The sequence below is a fragment of the Salvia hispanica genome, chromosome 4, assembly GCF_023119035.1.
Source record: "Salvia hispanica cultivar TCC Black 2014 chromosome 4, UniMelb_Shisp_WGS_1.0, whole genome shotgun sequence".
NCBI lineage: Eukaryota > Viridiplantae > Streptophyta > Magnoliopsida > Lamiales > Lamiaceae > Salvia > Salvia hispanica.
Genome location: NC_062968.1, coordinates 56,370,887 through 56,386,657, shown reverse-complemented (window position 1 = coordinate 56,386,657; position 15,771 = coordinate 56,370,887). Strand labels below are relative to the sequence as shown.

Genomic DNA, 15,771 nt, shown 5'->3' with positions numbered 1-15,771 from the left:
GATAATATCGATGGACCGAGTAAATAGAAATTTTAGCTGATTTTAATCATGCTGAAACACCTAAAATACTACAAAGTCGACTACCTATGTCATCTGACTCATTCGACTCTTCATTTGTGCTTGTCCCTGTTTCTGCAGTCATTCACTTCTCTTATCCTATGTTCCGAATATCGTAGCATATCAAGCTAGCACAAGAAAGACAAATATAGTTTTCTGACCAACTTCAGCAAAGCTAAGGAATATGCTCCTAACTTTACATAGTTTTCGTTTGGGAAACTGATTTCAGCGAAGGAATTTAACAATGCAATTACATCACATATATACATCTACAGGAAGAACAGAGAATGTACACATAAGAATAGTTTTTAAAGAGATATATATATCTGATAAATAAGAGAGACATTTCTCTAGTTCCAGATCAAGACTTATGCAGATAGTTTTATGAACTCAGTGCCAACAAATTCAACTTGCTACATCAAACAAAAATTGAATAACAAAATTCCATCAAATTGCTATCTATATATCCAACTGATGCAAATATTGCATAGGAAAACCGAAAACGCTATATGACTTACTGCAGAAATGCGCCTTTCTCCAGTCGCGAGCATCAACAACTGCCGGCCATTCCCATACACTTATTTGACATCTTTAAGAAATCACGAGCAAGAAAAATAGTGTACTTTTGGCTTAGTTCTACATTCCCGAAGCTGAATCTATCCCCATTCACTAACTCCTATGACCTGACCGGTTTCTGCAGCACAGCGGACAAGTAAACTTCAGAGTTGCCTGCACCATTGACCTTCTCTCCCACAACCCACTTCAACTTCTTGTAACCAAATCGTTCAATCAACCGCGTGAGAGCCTTTCTCTTATCCTCACTGGAGCAATAATAGTTGTCTAACCAGAACAGCCCCCCCGCCCTCACCACACGATCAATATCAAACATCAGAAACTCCAGCTTCTCCGGCCGACCCCCCACATCCAATCCATTAGCTACATGAACTAAATCAAACACATTGTCATAAAATGGGAACCTAGCGTCCAAGCTGATATACAAGGGGAAAAGCCCCCTAGCAGCAATGAACTCATTAAACGGGGCATCCACGTTCAACGTGGCAGTCACCACAGTCAGATTCCTCTCAGCCATCCTAGCAGCAAAAGTCCCAGATCCACCACCAAGATCGAAACTTGTCCTAACCCCACCGCTACTCATAGCCAACACATCATCAATGTGGAAATCATTCTTACTTCTAGGCTTCACATACCTCTGTGCCTCATAACCATGAGTTATATCAAAACAACCAGCACAATCCCTGTTCAATTTCTTACTATTCAAACAAGCAAGATTCTTGCAACCTATTCCACTCCAACTAAGTGACTTCTCACTAACATTACTCCAAAGGGAAACAGGAAACGGCTGCAAACCAACCTTAGGGATTGTCTTGGCAAAGCATCTCCTCCTCGGCAAGGGCTCACACCCTTGAAGAATTAACCTCTGGCCAAGGCTCCAGTCGTCAGGGCAGAGCCCATTGACCTTGTAATTCATGAATTGAGACAGCAAATCGGTGGATTTCTCGCAAGAATGGCCCACAGACGCCACCATCTCGGTGATCCCAGTCCTCGAATCCTTCCCCAGCGGCAGCTGGTGGCGGGTGAGGAACTCCTTGAGCTCTTTCGCGATGTTGGGCTTCGAAAGATCGATGCTTTCGTAGCCCAAGAGATCTTTCTCCATCTGGGCCAGCTTCTTCTGCGAGGACTCGATCTCCCTGAGAATTAGGCTCACTTTCTCCGAGATCAGGGAGATGTTCTTGGGGTAGTGGTGGTGGTGGAGAGAGGTGGGGTGGTATGTGAAAGCGTAGAGAGCGAAGAGATTTGTGGTGATGACTGAAAAAAGCATGAGGAGATTCACTGCGGAGGAGCAGACGGATGCCCTCTTGAATCTTGCAGTTCCATCTCCGATTTTCAGAGAAACTGAACCCATTCTGCCTTCGCTGTAAATCGGGAAGGAGAGAGAGAGAAAGAGGGGCAGCAGATTCAGTGAAGTGAGAGCAAGTGGAGAAGAAGAAGGGATTAAAGAAAGTAGACATCACATTTAAATTTTTAACTAATGTCCTAAATTGGGTATTACTTGTCGGTGGTTTTACTAATCCTGACGTAGAAACATGTGCATCTCTTTTTATTTTTTATTTTTTTTATTTTCGGACGTAGGAGTGAGCATTTGGATTTCGGATTTAGATTTTTGCGTATTCTGATCGAATCCGAAAATCTTGTCCTAAAATCATAAATCCGAACTATGAAATCCAATCTGATCCAAATAATTTGAAATTGTATGAAAATCTGAAAACTCAATACCAAAAATTCAAAAGTTCATTTCAATTTCTGAAAATCTAATACTCAAATAGCATTGGAAATGTTCAAAACAAAGATTTTGTACTTGTTATGTTTATAATTATGAACCATTTTTATTATATATGTAAATATATTTCATATTATTTCGAATTTTAAAATATTTGACTAATCTGACGTGAACATCCTAATTTTTTTTTAAATCCGATCCAAATCGCTATCTAAAAAGTCCAAATCGAATTTTGACTTTCAATTTTGTTCAAATCAAATTTTCGGATATCAGATACTCCCTCCGTCCAAAAAAAATAGAGCACAATTACCACTTTTGGTCGTCCACAAAAAATAGAACATATTCATTTATGGAAAGTTTTCAACAAATAATAATCTTACACGTCATTCCACTAGCACTGCTTCTCATTTACTTTTTCTCCTTCTCTCTTACTTTTTCCCCATTTCTTTTACTTTATCAATTCTATATTAAAACGCTCACTCCTAGCCAAAGTTTTATTGTGAAATGTTTTGAAATTGGAATACTGAGTGTAGTCCAACTTCAAAATTCTCGTAAAGTAACAACTTGACAGCTGAAATATAACAGAATAGGAATATAAATACAATTTGACAAAATAGATTCCAAAACTTTTTAACAAACTGCCTCCAAAGCTGCACCTTATAGAAGACATAACAACTTACACAAAATAATGAAACAAAGATCACTTTGTGGTTTCCTATCTCATTATTTCCATGAGCCAGGACAGCACTTAGCTGCCCTACAAAAATGGTGTCTACACTTTCTACAAAATGAACCAATGCTGTTGCCATTCCTACCAATAGTCACCACAAGAACACACCCCCTTCTTGAAATGGTGCAAGCATATGGAATCATATACATATATTTCACAGCCATATTTACTCGAAACCAGCTTAGCAAACCTGTGGCAGTCATCACACATTCTCAGGTTCTTCACCACCCTAATACTTTGCTGACCACATTTGATCACAGCATAAGCCAAAGCTAGCTTTTCACTGTGGATTCCTCTGTTCTCCTCCTCTTGGATGCTAACCATCTCTTGATGCTTCGATTCCTTCGTGTTCGCTTCGATGCTTTCTATCCACGAACGCAGACATGTACCGTCAAGCTGGGAGAAATCACCGCTGACAAAAGCATGTACCGCGTTTTCCCCTTCGATCCAACTACACCCGATAGGTCCAGCAGGGAGCTTTCTTGCTCGGGGACGTTTCATCTTTGAAGACGTATTTGACAAGCTGCGTAGCTGTAAAACCATCCTTTGAGTGGAAGCATTATCTGGTTCGAGTTCAAGCAGCCTTTCCCCTGCTTCGATTGCCAACCTAACGTTCCCCTGCCTACGACAAGCGGTTAGCACAGCAGACCAGATAGAGACACCGAGATCTATGGGTAGATCTCTGATGAAGTCAAATGCTTCATCGAGCTTCCCTGAACGACCGTACAAATTTACCATTGCAACATAATGGTCTACAGTTGGTAAGATACCGTATTCTTCGATCATCAGGGAGAAAACACGCTTACCTTCATCGACATTCTTAGCTAGACCATAGGCAGAGATTATACTAGCAAATGTGCTTTTGTTCGGTTTATATCCTAGTTTCCTCATCCGATCGAAAAGCTCAATCGCCTTGCTTGAAAATCCATGTAACACATAGCTAGTTGCTAATGTGTTCCAAGTGATGATGTCCATGGATGGCATTGCATCAAAAATGGATTTTGAGTACGCTATGCTCCCGCACTTTGCATATGTGTCGATCAGAGAATTCGCAACTGAAACCTCTAACTCCAAATTGCTGCGAAGGACACAGCAGTGGATCTCTTTCAGCTTCCTTATAGCGATCAAATCCGCACACGCAGGCAAGATGCTCAAGATTGTGATTGCATTCGGTTTGACACCATAGAATTGCATTTTTCGGAAGACCCTCAATGCTTTATCCTTCTGCCCGTGATGCAAGAACCCTGCAATGAGAGCGTTCCATGAGGCAGTGTCTCGCTTGACACCCCCATTCGTCTCCATCATGTAGAAAAGATCCATAGCCTGATCCTCATCTCCATTCTGAATGTACCCCGAGATCATTACATTCCATGTGACCACATTTGGCAAGACACCGGTCTCCTGCATATGTTTAAAGAGGTCATCTGCAATCCCACAATATCCAGCTTGGCAATAGCCTGCAATCATCGAGTTCCAAGTATAGATATCTTTCTCCGAGATCATATCAAAAACCTGTCTTGCAGCATCAAGCTTCCCACACTTAGAATACATATCAACAAGTGAATTCCCCACAAGCACATCTTCACCATAGCCAAGCTTTATAGCAACCAGATGAACTTCCCTCCCTTTCATAATATCCTTCTCGAGGGAACAAGACAAGATAGCACTCATAAGCGTTATACCATTCGGTTCAACCCCGGCCAAGAACATCTCCCGGAACAAGCTCAACGCCTCAAACCTCCGATTATTTTGTGCAAAACCCAAAATTGCACTAGTCCACGTACACACATCAGGCCTCACTCCACGAATCTCCATCTCCGTCATCAAATCCCTCGCAACATCACACTTCCCCAACTGACTATAGCTCGAGATCAACACATTCCAAGTGATAACATCCGGCTCCAGACCCTTCTCCTGCATAGACTCGAACAATCTCCGCGCCTCAGCTACATTCCCAGCATGACAGTAACCCGTAATCAGCGTATTCCAAGACACCCTGTCCCTCCCCACCATCCCCCGAAAAAACTTCTCCGCAGACTCCAAACGCCCACATTTCGCGTAAACGGAAAGAATCGAGTTGTTAACTCGAATGTCGCCGCTCAATCCCCGCTTGATCACCATCCCATGAATCAGCTCCCCAGTCTCCACATCCCCACAGTTCCCACAAGCCTGCAAAATCTTGGGCAACATGTAATCGTCAGGAGCCACGTCACCATCCGCCATCATCCAATAAAACAGCGCCACGACATCGCCCCACTTCTTCTCCCGCGAGAAAGCGCCAATCACGGCCGACCAAGCGTACAAATTTCGCTCGCGCATTTCGTCGAACACCTTGAACGCGCCGTCCAAGGAGCCGCATTTCGCGAACATGCCGACTAGTTTGGTCTCGAGGAAGGGGTCGGGCTCGCGCATCCAATTCTTGGCGCGGGAGTGGATCTCGTGGCATAATTCGAGCGAATTGGAGAAGACGCATGAGTCGATCAGGTGGGAGAGGGTGCTGGGCTTTACCGTGGAGCTGCAGGAGTCCAAGGCGGAGATGGCCTCGCTCAGGCGGCCGAGTTTGCATAGGCGCTTTAAGTAGGCGTCGTTTATGAGCTTGGGCGATGTGTTCCTCGATTGAATTTCAGGTTTTGGTGGGATTTCAGCAATTTTTGAGGGAGTGATGGTTTTGCAGGGAAGAATTAAGCTTTCCATAGGGTGGATAGGGCAATCCAATGAGTCTGTTTCGCCAGTTTTTCTCCAAAATTTGTGGTCTGATTGGAAGAAGATTTTGAGCCACAACACAATGTGTTATCCTTCATTATATTTTACTATATCTATCAAAAATTCATAATTCATAAAAAAACTTCATAAAAATCAAAACTTAATTTATTATTTTATTTATTTATTTAAAATTATAGAGAAAATAAGCAAATCAAGATTTGATTTTTATGAATAATAATATTTGTTAATGTATTAGAGTTAAATAAATAGATAAATCCAAACAAATAACTCTAAACGTGTACTAAGCGAGAGTGGTGCTAATATCATTTCTCTCAAATATAAGTTGATAAAATATGCTTTTTAATAGAGTAATTATTGAAATAAGGTTAATTAACATGAGTTTTTCGGGATATAGATGGTCCAATAATATTTGAAAAATCATAGTAGTAAGTTATTGTATATGTAATTAATCGAGATCCATTCACTATTATTTTTTCCATTTTAATTTATAGACGTAGTACACGAAGTTGACAATTGTCCTGAAGTCTCAAAGCAATTTTTACAAAATAAAAAGATTGATATTCTCCAAAAGATATGCCCTTTTTTAGTCAAACTTCAGAAGAGGTTTTTTATGTAATTATGCGACAGTGGGGAGACTAGACTGCAATACGAAAAATTTATGGGGTCTTTCTGCATTATGTCTACATCCTTAAGGCCCGCCCAGTGAGCCCAGTAACGGATCCAAGATTCGAAAATGAACGGGGCTGATATGACTATTTTTTTTTATTTTCGGGGAGATGTCAAAGGAAAATGGAGAAGGCGGACATGAAAATTTTACGTATGTATAAAAGAAAATTAGTCGCATGGAGGGAGCGGTCGACCCCTCCCGCCTCATTTCACCCGCCAATTCGCTATTGTTGATCTCGTCTCCTTCGTCGGTTGGTAGTCGATGTTGCAGATGCCTCGGTTGAAGCGGCCTTATGATTTTGTCTACTCTAACTAATGTATGCAGCCGACCGTTCTCACTTTCTGCGGTGCGCTTATAATTAAACAGCACATTCTAACATTTATTTTTATTTTATTTTAAATTAATAAATAAACATAAAAATTTAAAGGCACGTTACACATTAATTTCTTGATTAATGCAACATGCTCATTGTACTCTCCTCTAGGAAACTTCATAAATATACTAACATAGAACTTATGCAGTGAAAGTTGAAATTAAATTTGACCCACAACAACTCAAGTCTTGTAATAATTCAACATGTAGGAATAATGCAACGAACCTAAACCTGTACCTAATTAATCCGTCTGAAATGTGCAACAAATAAATTCATAATATGTTAAATTAATAATATGTTTAATATAGTGCCAAAAACTAGAGTTCAACTTGCAACTTTTCTTTGAAACCCCAAATAGGAAAAGTTGACAAATTCCAAACGTTAGTAGGGTAACCCTAAATAATCATTATATAATGGCGGAGTCAGACATTTTACGTTGACTGTCGAAAGACATTTCCCACTAAATTCACTCCTAACAACATTTCTTTCTAAAATTTAACCTAATTAAAAATTTAACATAAAATTACTAAATAATCCTAGAAAATTGCAAAACTACCGGGTAATGCCACTTGTACACGCACATAGAAGCAACGAGGGGCTTAAGCCCTTTTATTTTGTTATTCGTATGACATCATCGATTTTTTGATATTTTGTTTTATCAGTATTATTGTGCAAAAGTCATACCATTGCACCGAAACACAGTAGAATTACTGTCTCGAAATTTCAAACTTAAAATTTAAAATACGTACGTACCCACTCGCAAAACGAATTTATGCTTCCGCCCTAGTGTGTATATATATATATACATCCATTCTCCACACTCATACACATTCAAAAAAAAAAACAAGCTAAATCACTTGAACAAATACACATCATACAAACCATCCATAAAATTTGATATAATTAAAAAAAATGGCCGACGATCAGAAGAGAGCCGCGGCGGCGAAGCAGACGAGCATCCACGTGACCGCCCTCGACGGCATAGTGACGATGAACTCCCTCTTCACCATCGCCATGTTCATCGGCCTCTCCATGACCGCGCCGGAGAACGCCACCACGGTGCTTGTCGCCGCGTGCACGGCCAAGCCGGAGACGGTGAGGGAGCTCATCGTCTACGAAGTCCTCTCCTTCAGCTGCTTCCTCTTCTCGTCCCTCCTCGCGCAGTCGCTCAAGCTCCAGATCAATCTCCGCAACAACATGAAGGATCCCAGCCGGGCCAGGATGAGCGTCCGCCACCTCAAGTACTGCCTCACCGCCGCCGCGGCCGGGTCGGTCGTCGGGTGCGTGTTCTTGATGCTGTCGATTGTCGATTTTATTAGGGTTAAATTGGGGTCGCTGTCTTGTGGCGGGAAGCCGGTGGCCGCGGTGGTGGTGCTCGTGGTGTTGGTGGGGTGTGGGCTTTTGGTTTATGCGGTTACGGCTTTTCTTGCGCTCGTGGTCGTGGAAGAGGAGGAGGAGGTCGTTCCCGAGGCATAGGTTTTTCACTGGATTCGCCGGTGGATACTCTGCTTGATCATTATATTTTTCTGATTTTTTCTATCTGTATGGTGTAAAATAAATGGTTATAATACAATATGGAAATTTTAAAATTTTATATACCCTACTTTTGTTTAATATTCTACTAATTTTTAAATCACTAGATAAATGAATTACACATTTCACTCATTTATTTTACTAGGAGTAATATTTTATTACTATCAAATTAGCACTCCCTCCGTCCCATTCAAGATCATCTTTCCTTTTTTTTGTTTGTCACAATCAAGATAGTCACTTTTTCTATTTTGGAAATAACCTCCTTTCTCCTCTCTCCTCATTAAAATATTCAACTATCTTTTTTCCTCTCTACTTTATTTCACCTAACAATACTTTCTAAAATCTCGTGTCACTTAAGAATGTGGTCATCTTGAGTGAGACGAAGAGAGTAGTAAGGGTGTCCACTATACATGGCCGGGCCAAGCCACAAAGTATGGCCAGGCCACAAAATCGTGGCCGGGCCACCAATGCCCATGTTTTCCACTATAGTGGACATGGCCAACCTACCAAAAATTTTATTTTTTTCCATTTTATTTATATTTTAATTAAAAATGAGTATATTTATAGAATTTGTGTAGGAAAGAGGTAAAAAAATGTGTATACTTATAGAATTTTAAAAAAAAATCAAAAAATTTGGAGAGCCGCGGCTCGTGGCCAATACAATAGGAGGGCCACGGCTCCCGCCCAAGAGCCGCGGCCGGGCCACGATCGTGGCGCGCCCACGTCCACCCCCTCCCGCCGCGGCTGCCCACCCCAGTCACTATAGGGAGCCGCGGCTCGCGGCTCTCCCGTGGCCCGGTCGCGGCTCCCCTATAGTGGACACTCTAATAAATATAGGATCCATATTCACTTTTAAGTGAGAATATAAGAACTAGTTTCCATGTTAAAAATATGGATAGTTGGTTGGTCCATTCTACATCTACTTCAATTGAATCAATCAATCTTATTAAAAATTAAAAATGATTAATAATAAACCACTTGTTATTACCTTAATAGGAGTGGATAAGCGCCTTTATTTAATCCAGCCGCCATTATTGGTTAATAGCCGAATTGACCTGTCAATTCTTTCTAAAACTACACAGGCCTATATAAATACAAAATTTTAATTTCAGTTCTAATTAATTAAATAGTTTAGTCATTTTTCTGATAACAACTCATGCACCTTAATTTTTTTAATTTATGCCTTTCTGTTTTGTCAAACAACGTTATCCGACACAATGGCAAAATGTGAATCTTACGTAGAATATCATCGATTTTATATTTTTATCTTTTCTCTTTTGCATAATTACATGTGACTTTGTAAATAAACACAAAATCTCAAAATCCAAATACTACCTTTTAGGTTCATTCATGAAATCAATCTAAGGACAAGTGAATTTTAAAATTGTTCTCTGAAAAAAATATTTTGCATCTTTTATGTTCCTGAATTATAAATAATATCACCACAATAAAATACAAAATTATCAATTGAGGTAGTGGCAAAATCATAATTATAATTTGTCCATTACTAATAGTCTTGGACTTGAAGATTTTTGTGGTTTTTTCACTTTATATTACTGGGTAGTGATAGAATGCAACTTCAACACGGTTTCAATACAATATCAACACGGTGTAAAATTTCAAGATTTTAATGTCAACACAGTATCATAGTTTTGACATTTTCCTGTTGATGCTTTTTAGTGATCTGTTGACATTTTTCAATAGTCCAGATCATAGTTTTGAGTTTGCACAGTATTTAGAGTTTTCATTTGATCACATTCCTATACTACTAATTGTATTATTTCTCTTTCATTTGTAATGGTAAAGGCTAATTAATGCCTCTTTAATTCCTAAATTAAAGTGTTTGTTGTGAAAAATAAATCTCATACTATGACTTAATAACATAAATTAAACATTCCGTCACTTGTACGATCCGGTCAAATCGCGTTGATTTCAATAAAAAAACAACAAAAACACTACACTACTTTTTTCTATGATCGGGATTTCGAACATAAGACTATTAGTAGTGGACGGAAAGGAAACGAAATTGTTACGATTCCGCTAAGCCTCAGGCAAGACCTCCTCCTCCTCCTCGTCCACGGTCACGAGCGCAAGAACAGCCGTAACCGCGTAAACCAAGAGTCCGCACCCCACCAAGACCACGAGCACCACCACCGCGGTCACCGGCTTCCCACCGCAAGACAGCGACCCCAATTTAACCCTAATAAAATCGACAATCGACAGCATCAAGAACACGCACCCGACGACCGACCCGGCCGCGGCGGCGGTGAGGCAGTACTTGAGGTGGCGGACGTTCATCCTGGCCTGGCTGGGATCCTTCATGCTGTTGCGGAGATTGATCTGGAGCTTGAGCGACTGCGCGAGGAGGGAGGAGAAGAGGAAGCAGCTGAAGGAGAGGACCTCGTAGACGATGAGCTGCCTCACCGTCTCCGGCTTGGCCGTGCACGCGGCGACAAGCACCGTCGTGGCGTTCTCGGGCGCCGTCATGGAGAGGCCGATGAACATGGCGGCGGTGAAGAGGGAGTTCATCGTCACTATGCCGTCGAGGGCCGTCACGTGGATGACCGTCTGCTTCGCTGCGGCGGTGGTGGTGGTGGTGGTGCTCTTCTCCTCCACCATTGTATGAAAAAAAAAATTCAAGTGGTTTAGGTTTGGTTTGTGATGTGTTTTTAAATGTGCAAATGAGTGTGGGCTGTGGGTGTATATATATATAGTGGCGGAGCCAGGAGGTGGGGTCAGGGTGGGGGTTATGGATAGGGGCGGGAAATAAACGGTGCGAGATCCATTTTTATATACGTAGAATAAATTAGTGGAATGTGAGACATACTACTAATTACTCCCTCCGTCTCCGATTAAGAATCACACTTTTCTATTTCGGTATGTCCCCAATTAAGAGTCACACTTTATTTTTACCATAAATAGTAAGTAGGTCCCACATTCCACTAACTTATTCACTCACATTTTATTATAAAACCAATATTAAAAAATGGGTCTCACATTCCACCAACTTTTTCAACCAACTTTTCTTTACATTTCTTAAAACTCGTGTCCGGTCAAAGTGTGACTCTTAATCGGAGACGGAGGGAGTAATTACTAGTACTTACCATTTATATTAAAAATGAATTAGAATGACGGACAAAGGAAGTATTCGTTTTAGCATAGTCTAGTCTTAAAATTTTGAGATAATAATTTTATTGTGTTTCATTGTAATGATAGAGTCATTTTGCACAACGAATCTGATTTAATTAAATAAAATACTCCCTCTATCCCTTATAATTTATCACTATTTGACTCGGCTTGAGTTTTAAGAAATGTAATTGAAAGTGGATTGAAAAAGTTAGTGTCATGTGAGTCCTACTTTTATATATTAGTTTTATAATAAAATGTGAGTGAGAATACCAAAAATGGTAGTAAAAGTTAAAGGTGACTAATTTTTAGGGACGAAAGGAAATGAAAATAAGTGATAAATTTTCAGGGACAGGGGGAGTATCTTAAATTCGACAATGTTATGTTACTTTAATTAGTTTAATTTGAGAATCGTGAATTTGTACCATGCCAAATCTTTAATCTTATGGCTAATTGCTTTATGTTAGTACTCCCTTTTGTTTTAAATTATATTTCTAAAGAAATTTTGATATGGAAAAAGCTATGAAATGTCTTTTTAGGTCCATTGCAAAATATATGGTTGATGGCTCCACATAGTGTGTATACAAGGTCATTTAGGATTGATTGGTCTACACTAGGACGTTTGGTTTTTATTTAAGTTTTCCTAAATGAGGATAATTCGAAGAAAAGTCGAGAGTTTAACTTTTAGTATTTGGCATTCATTGCCATAAATTAGGTGGAAGCTCATTCCATAAAGAGCATATATGCATGTGTACAACCCGACATGTTGGGTTATTATATTTCATTATGTATATATTAAGTAGTTATATATGTACAAGACTTGTGTTGCTGTATTTCAAAATCAATTTCAACCTTCAATTATTTATAGGCATTAGTCAAATTTTCTTTCAAATTTATATGTTAGTACTACTTTATATATTTCCGAAGGTTCCTAGATGATAGTATTTGGTAGAACCTATTTGGTAGTCATAATAATAATAATATTTAAGATAAAAATAGTAAAATTATTTTTTTTTCTCAAAATGTTCAAATGTGTACATTCTCGTAATATATTATATTATCTCATTCTTACATAAAAAAGTAGAGAGAAATTAGAACTTAACATGCTTAAAAATTAAGTTAATTTAAGAACAATGACCAATTAAGTTCATTTAAGAACAATGACCACAAAGCTATTTTGGAGTGGGAAAAGTAAATAGAGGGGACATACATGACACTAATTGCAATATTAAGAGCTGATTTGTATCTAAATATACTTTAGAAATTACTTTGTTAGTCTAATTTTTTATTATTAAATTTTTGAATTTGGTATAATTGCAATTATAAGTAAAATGCATAGGTGGTTGGTAAATCTATAGAAAAGCATTTCCTCTATTAATTTATTCTTTGAAAATAGTCTACTTCAATACAATCAATCTTAAAAAAACGATAGATAATTCACTTAGTTTGTAGTAGTATGTTAATACGAGTTGGTTGATGACATGTACATTAGTTTATTTAATTCAGCCGCCATTATTGGTTAATGATGAAACCATCCGAATTTGTCAAGTCTTTCTCATTACACTTGACTTTAAGGTCTAAATCCAAGTTTTTAATTTCGATTATAATAAATTAAATAATTTAGTAATATTCTCTAACAACTCATGCACATTAGTTTAGAAATTATTTTGTTCAGACAACAGTATGGACTGAAGAATTGAATGTGATGATTGACATTTATGACTGTTTCTACAAGTAGAAACTTGTATATTATTTTTTTTTGTAAATAAGGGTGTGATAGGAGTATATTGTACTCCCTCCGTCCTAACTAAATTGAGTCATAATTTTTAGGCAAAGAGATTATGAAATTGTGTTTAGGGGTGTGCATTCGGGTTTCGGTTCGGTTTTTCGCCCAAACCGAACCGAACCCGAAAAACCGAATTTAGGTTAAATTTGAAACCGAATCGAACCGAAAAATCGAAAACCAAACTTAAAAAACCGAACCAAACCGAAAAAACCAAAATTTCAACACAAAACCGAAAAACCGAAAAAAATAGTATATTTTAATATATCTAATTTATTTCATTTTATATATACTAATAGAATATAAATATATATAATATAAAATTAATATAATATATATAATATTTATTATATAAAAATATATTAGAAGAATATATTATATGTATATGATATAATATACTAAATTAATAGGATAAAAATATATAATAATATATTTAAACTACAATTCGGTTTTTTGGTTTTTTTTTCGCCCAAACCGAACCGAACCGAATTTCAAAATTTCGGTTTGGTTCGGTTCGGATATTTGGTTTTCGGTTATTTTGCTCACCCCTAATTGTGTTGAAAAGTATGAGAGGGGAATAAAGTAGGAAAAACAAAGAAAGAGTAAAGTAAAGGGATTTGATGTTTTGTTTTTATATAGTCAAAAAAGAAAATGACTCAACATAGTCGGGACATCCCAAAGAAGAATACAACTCAACTTAGTTAAGACGGAGGAATGAAAATTGGATATCATCGATTATAGTAGTATCTCTTTTCTTTTTTGCATAAATATAGATTACTTGTAAATCAATATAAAACTCAAAATTCAAGACACCTTTTAGGTTCATGAAATAAATCTATGAGCCCTACTATCAAACCCAAAATATAAGCACAAAATGCACCCCAAATTAACATTGTGGGGCAGTTTATATGCTATCACTGTATAAGAACATTCGTATTGAATCATCAAAAGAGTTCAATCAGGTCAAAAACTATTGGAGAAAGAAATAAAGCTTCTTATCCAAAACTTCAAAATTGGGGACAAAATATCATAGTAACAAATATCAATTGGCCCTCAGCAAATTGATTTACACAAAATCATGCACCAGTAATTTCCCTGTCCAGTTTCATTCTCTTAGTACCTTGAACATCCGGAATACTATTATTGCCTTTCGGCTGTGATGTTACATCGTGCTGAAAGGCGCAGTTCACCCCGTTCCTGCAACCCCTCGGACTGTTGAAATAGAGGCAAGGCTTCATTATCCTTGGCTTCGTGTCCCTTGGCCTCATCATCGGGTTACTTGGAGGTTCTTGACCCATCCCCGGCCCTTGGTTGCTTTGATGACCAAACTGGGGCATAGTCTCTCTTCTCTCCCCTCCATGTTGCTGAATGAGGCTCTTGTAATAGTTGATATCCTTTGCTACAGGAGCCGCTACTGATGGAGGGGGTGTGGATACGACATCGGGTACTGATGGTCGTAGATGGGAGATGGATCCTGTCCTGCTTGGATGATGATAAGGTCCGGATGCTGCAGAAATAGACGAGTGAACAGCCATTTCTGGCCTTGTAACACGGCCAGAGAGTGGCTCTCTCCGATGGACAGCCATATTAGCTGAATCAAAAGAACTCTTTGGAGTCGAAACCGAATTGGGGATATAATGTGCACTGGTTGACGGCATTCCAGGCGAACTACACGATGCAACACTTTTGGTTCCAATAGTTGGCATACCATGGTAGGTGGATGAGGATGGCACACTAAATGATGCAACATTTTGTCCACTGGAAGATGCAGCATGGTTTGCAATCAGTTGCTCGATCATTTTCGGCTCACTGAGAAGTTTCATGAGCAGTTCACGGTCTATCAGGTTCCCCTGATCACTATTCGGCATGAATGATGACAGGGCAGCTTGTGCAGCTGCGATCATATCGGGAGGTTTTGAAGAAGCATTGGCCTGGGATAAAAATGCCCCATGAGGCGATTGCTGTGGCTGGGCGATCATGGGAGTTCCGTTTGATCTCATGGAGTCATACGATGTATCCACAGAAGCATCCTCGTCTTCAATTGTTGTGATGGGAACCACAGGAGTGCATTGGTCGTTGTTAGTTGAGTCTTCTGCACCGACTAATGCAGAAGGGCTGCACAAGTATAAAGCAAAATATTCAATACGGAGAGAACGACAAACAGAAACAAGCAAGGGAACATACAGCATAATCACCACCAAAGATAAACAGGAAAGAGAAAACATCAAGAGTGAGTGAGGTTTGCATCGCACTTTAAAGGAATGGCTGATGGGCGTGGATATATTGCTTCTAGCACTCTCATTTCTCGTTGATTCTGGGTTTCAATTTCTCTGCTTTCTTCCCCAGCAACAACCATCCAAGAGCTATCTACACCAATCTGCAACACAAGGATATGCTGAATATTATTAGAGCAAGCCCTCCACATCAGAGTGTCCCTTATTCCTTCCATCCTCTCCCGATGAAAATATGAAAGACCAGA

General features: G+C 39.1%; 5 protein-coding genes across 7 annotated transcripts in view; 1 reads left to right on the top strand and 4 right to left on the bottom strand.

Moving 5' to 3' along the window:
- Positions 1–359: 359 nt before the first annotated feature.
- Positions 360–2,076, bottom strand: LOC125217529 (probable methyltransferase At1g29790). The gene has a single exon (XM_048119049.1). The coding sequence runs from the start codon at positions 1,979–1,981 to the stop codon at positions 734–736; it is 1,248 nt and encodes a 415-aa protein (XP_047975006.1). The 5' UTR covers positions 1,982–2,076; the 3' UTR covers positions 360–733.
- Positions 2,077–2,957: 881 nt separating this feature from the next.
- Positions 2,958–5,822, bottom strand: LOC125185631 (pentatricopeptide repeat-containing protein At1g19720). 2 transcript variants are annotated; one of them, XM_048082190.1, is made up of 2 exons: positions 3,893–5,822; positions 3,442–3,708 (listed from the first exon to the last, which is right to left on the bottom strand). In XM_048082190.1, exons 1-2 carry the CDS (start codon positions 5,778–5,780, stop codon positions 3,584–3,586), a joined length of 2,013 nt encoding a protein of 670 aa, XP_047938147.1. In that variant the 5' UTR covers positions 5,781–5,822; the 3' UTR covers positions 3,442–3,583. The 2 variants fall into 2 exon arrangements, with proteins under 2 accessions (XP_047938146.1, XP_047938147.1); XM_048082189.1 differs by having other exon boundaries at positions 2,958–5,819.
- Positions 5,823–7,762: 1,940 nt separating this feature from the next.
- On the top strand, positions 7,763–8,326 carry LOC125221484. The gene has a single exon (XM_048123604.1). The coding sequence runs from the start codon at positions 7,763–7,765 to the stop codon at positions 8,324–8,326; it is 564 nt and encodes a 187-aa protein (XP_047979561.1).
- Positions 8,327–10,423: 2,097 nt separating this feature from the next.
- On the bottom strand, positions 10,424–11,002 carry LOC125221483. Its single transcript, XM_048123603.1, has one exon. It carries the CDS (start codon positions 11,000–11,002, stop codon positions 10,424–10,426), a length of 579 nt encoding a protein of 192 aa, XP_047979560.1.
- Positions 11,003–14,201: 3,199 nt separating this feature from the next.
- Positions 14,202–15,771, bottom strand: part of LOC125217995 (zinc finger CCCH domain-containing protein 6) — a 5,319-nt gene continuing 3,749 nt past the window's right edge. For both annotated transcript variants that reach the window (XM_048119582.1, XM_048119583.1), the window contains 2 exons: positions 15,545–15,669; positions 14,202–15,407 (listed from right to left, as the gene is read on the bottom strand). In XM_048119582.1, the coding sequence (XP_047975539.1) occupies positions 14,369–15,407; positions 15,545–15,669 (1,164 nt within the window). In that variant the 3' untranslated portion in view covers positions 14,202–14,368. The remainder of the gene's footprint in view (positions 15,408–15,544; positions 15,670–15,771) is intronic.

Excerpts from the sequence above, each read along its gene's own strand:
- LOC125221483 (XM_048123603.1), bottom strand. The coding sequence starts at position 11,002 with ATGGTGGAGGAGAAGAGCACCACCACCACCACCACCGCCGCAGCGAAG.
- LOC125217529 (XM_048119049.1), bottom strand. The coding sequence starts at position 1,981 with ATGGGTTCAGTTTCTCTGAAAATCGGAGATGGAACTGCAAGATTCAAG.
- LOC125221484 (XM_048123604.1), top strand. The coding sequence starts at position 7,763 with ATGGCCGACGATCAGAAGAGAGCCGCGGCGGCGAAGCAGACGAGCATC.
- LOC125185631 (XM_048082189.1), bottom strand. The coding sequence starts at position 5,780 with ATGGAAAGCTTAATTCTTCCCTGCAAAACCATCACTCCCTCAAAAATT.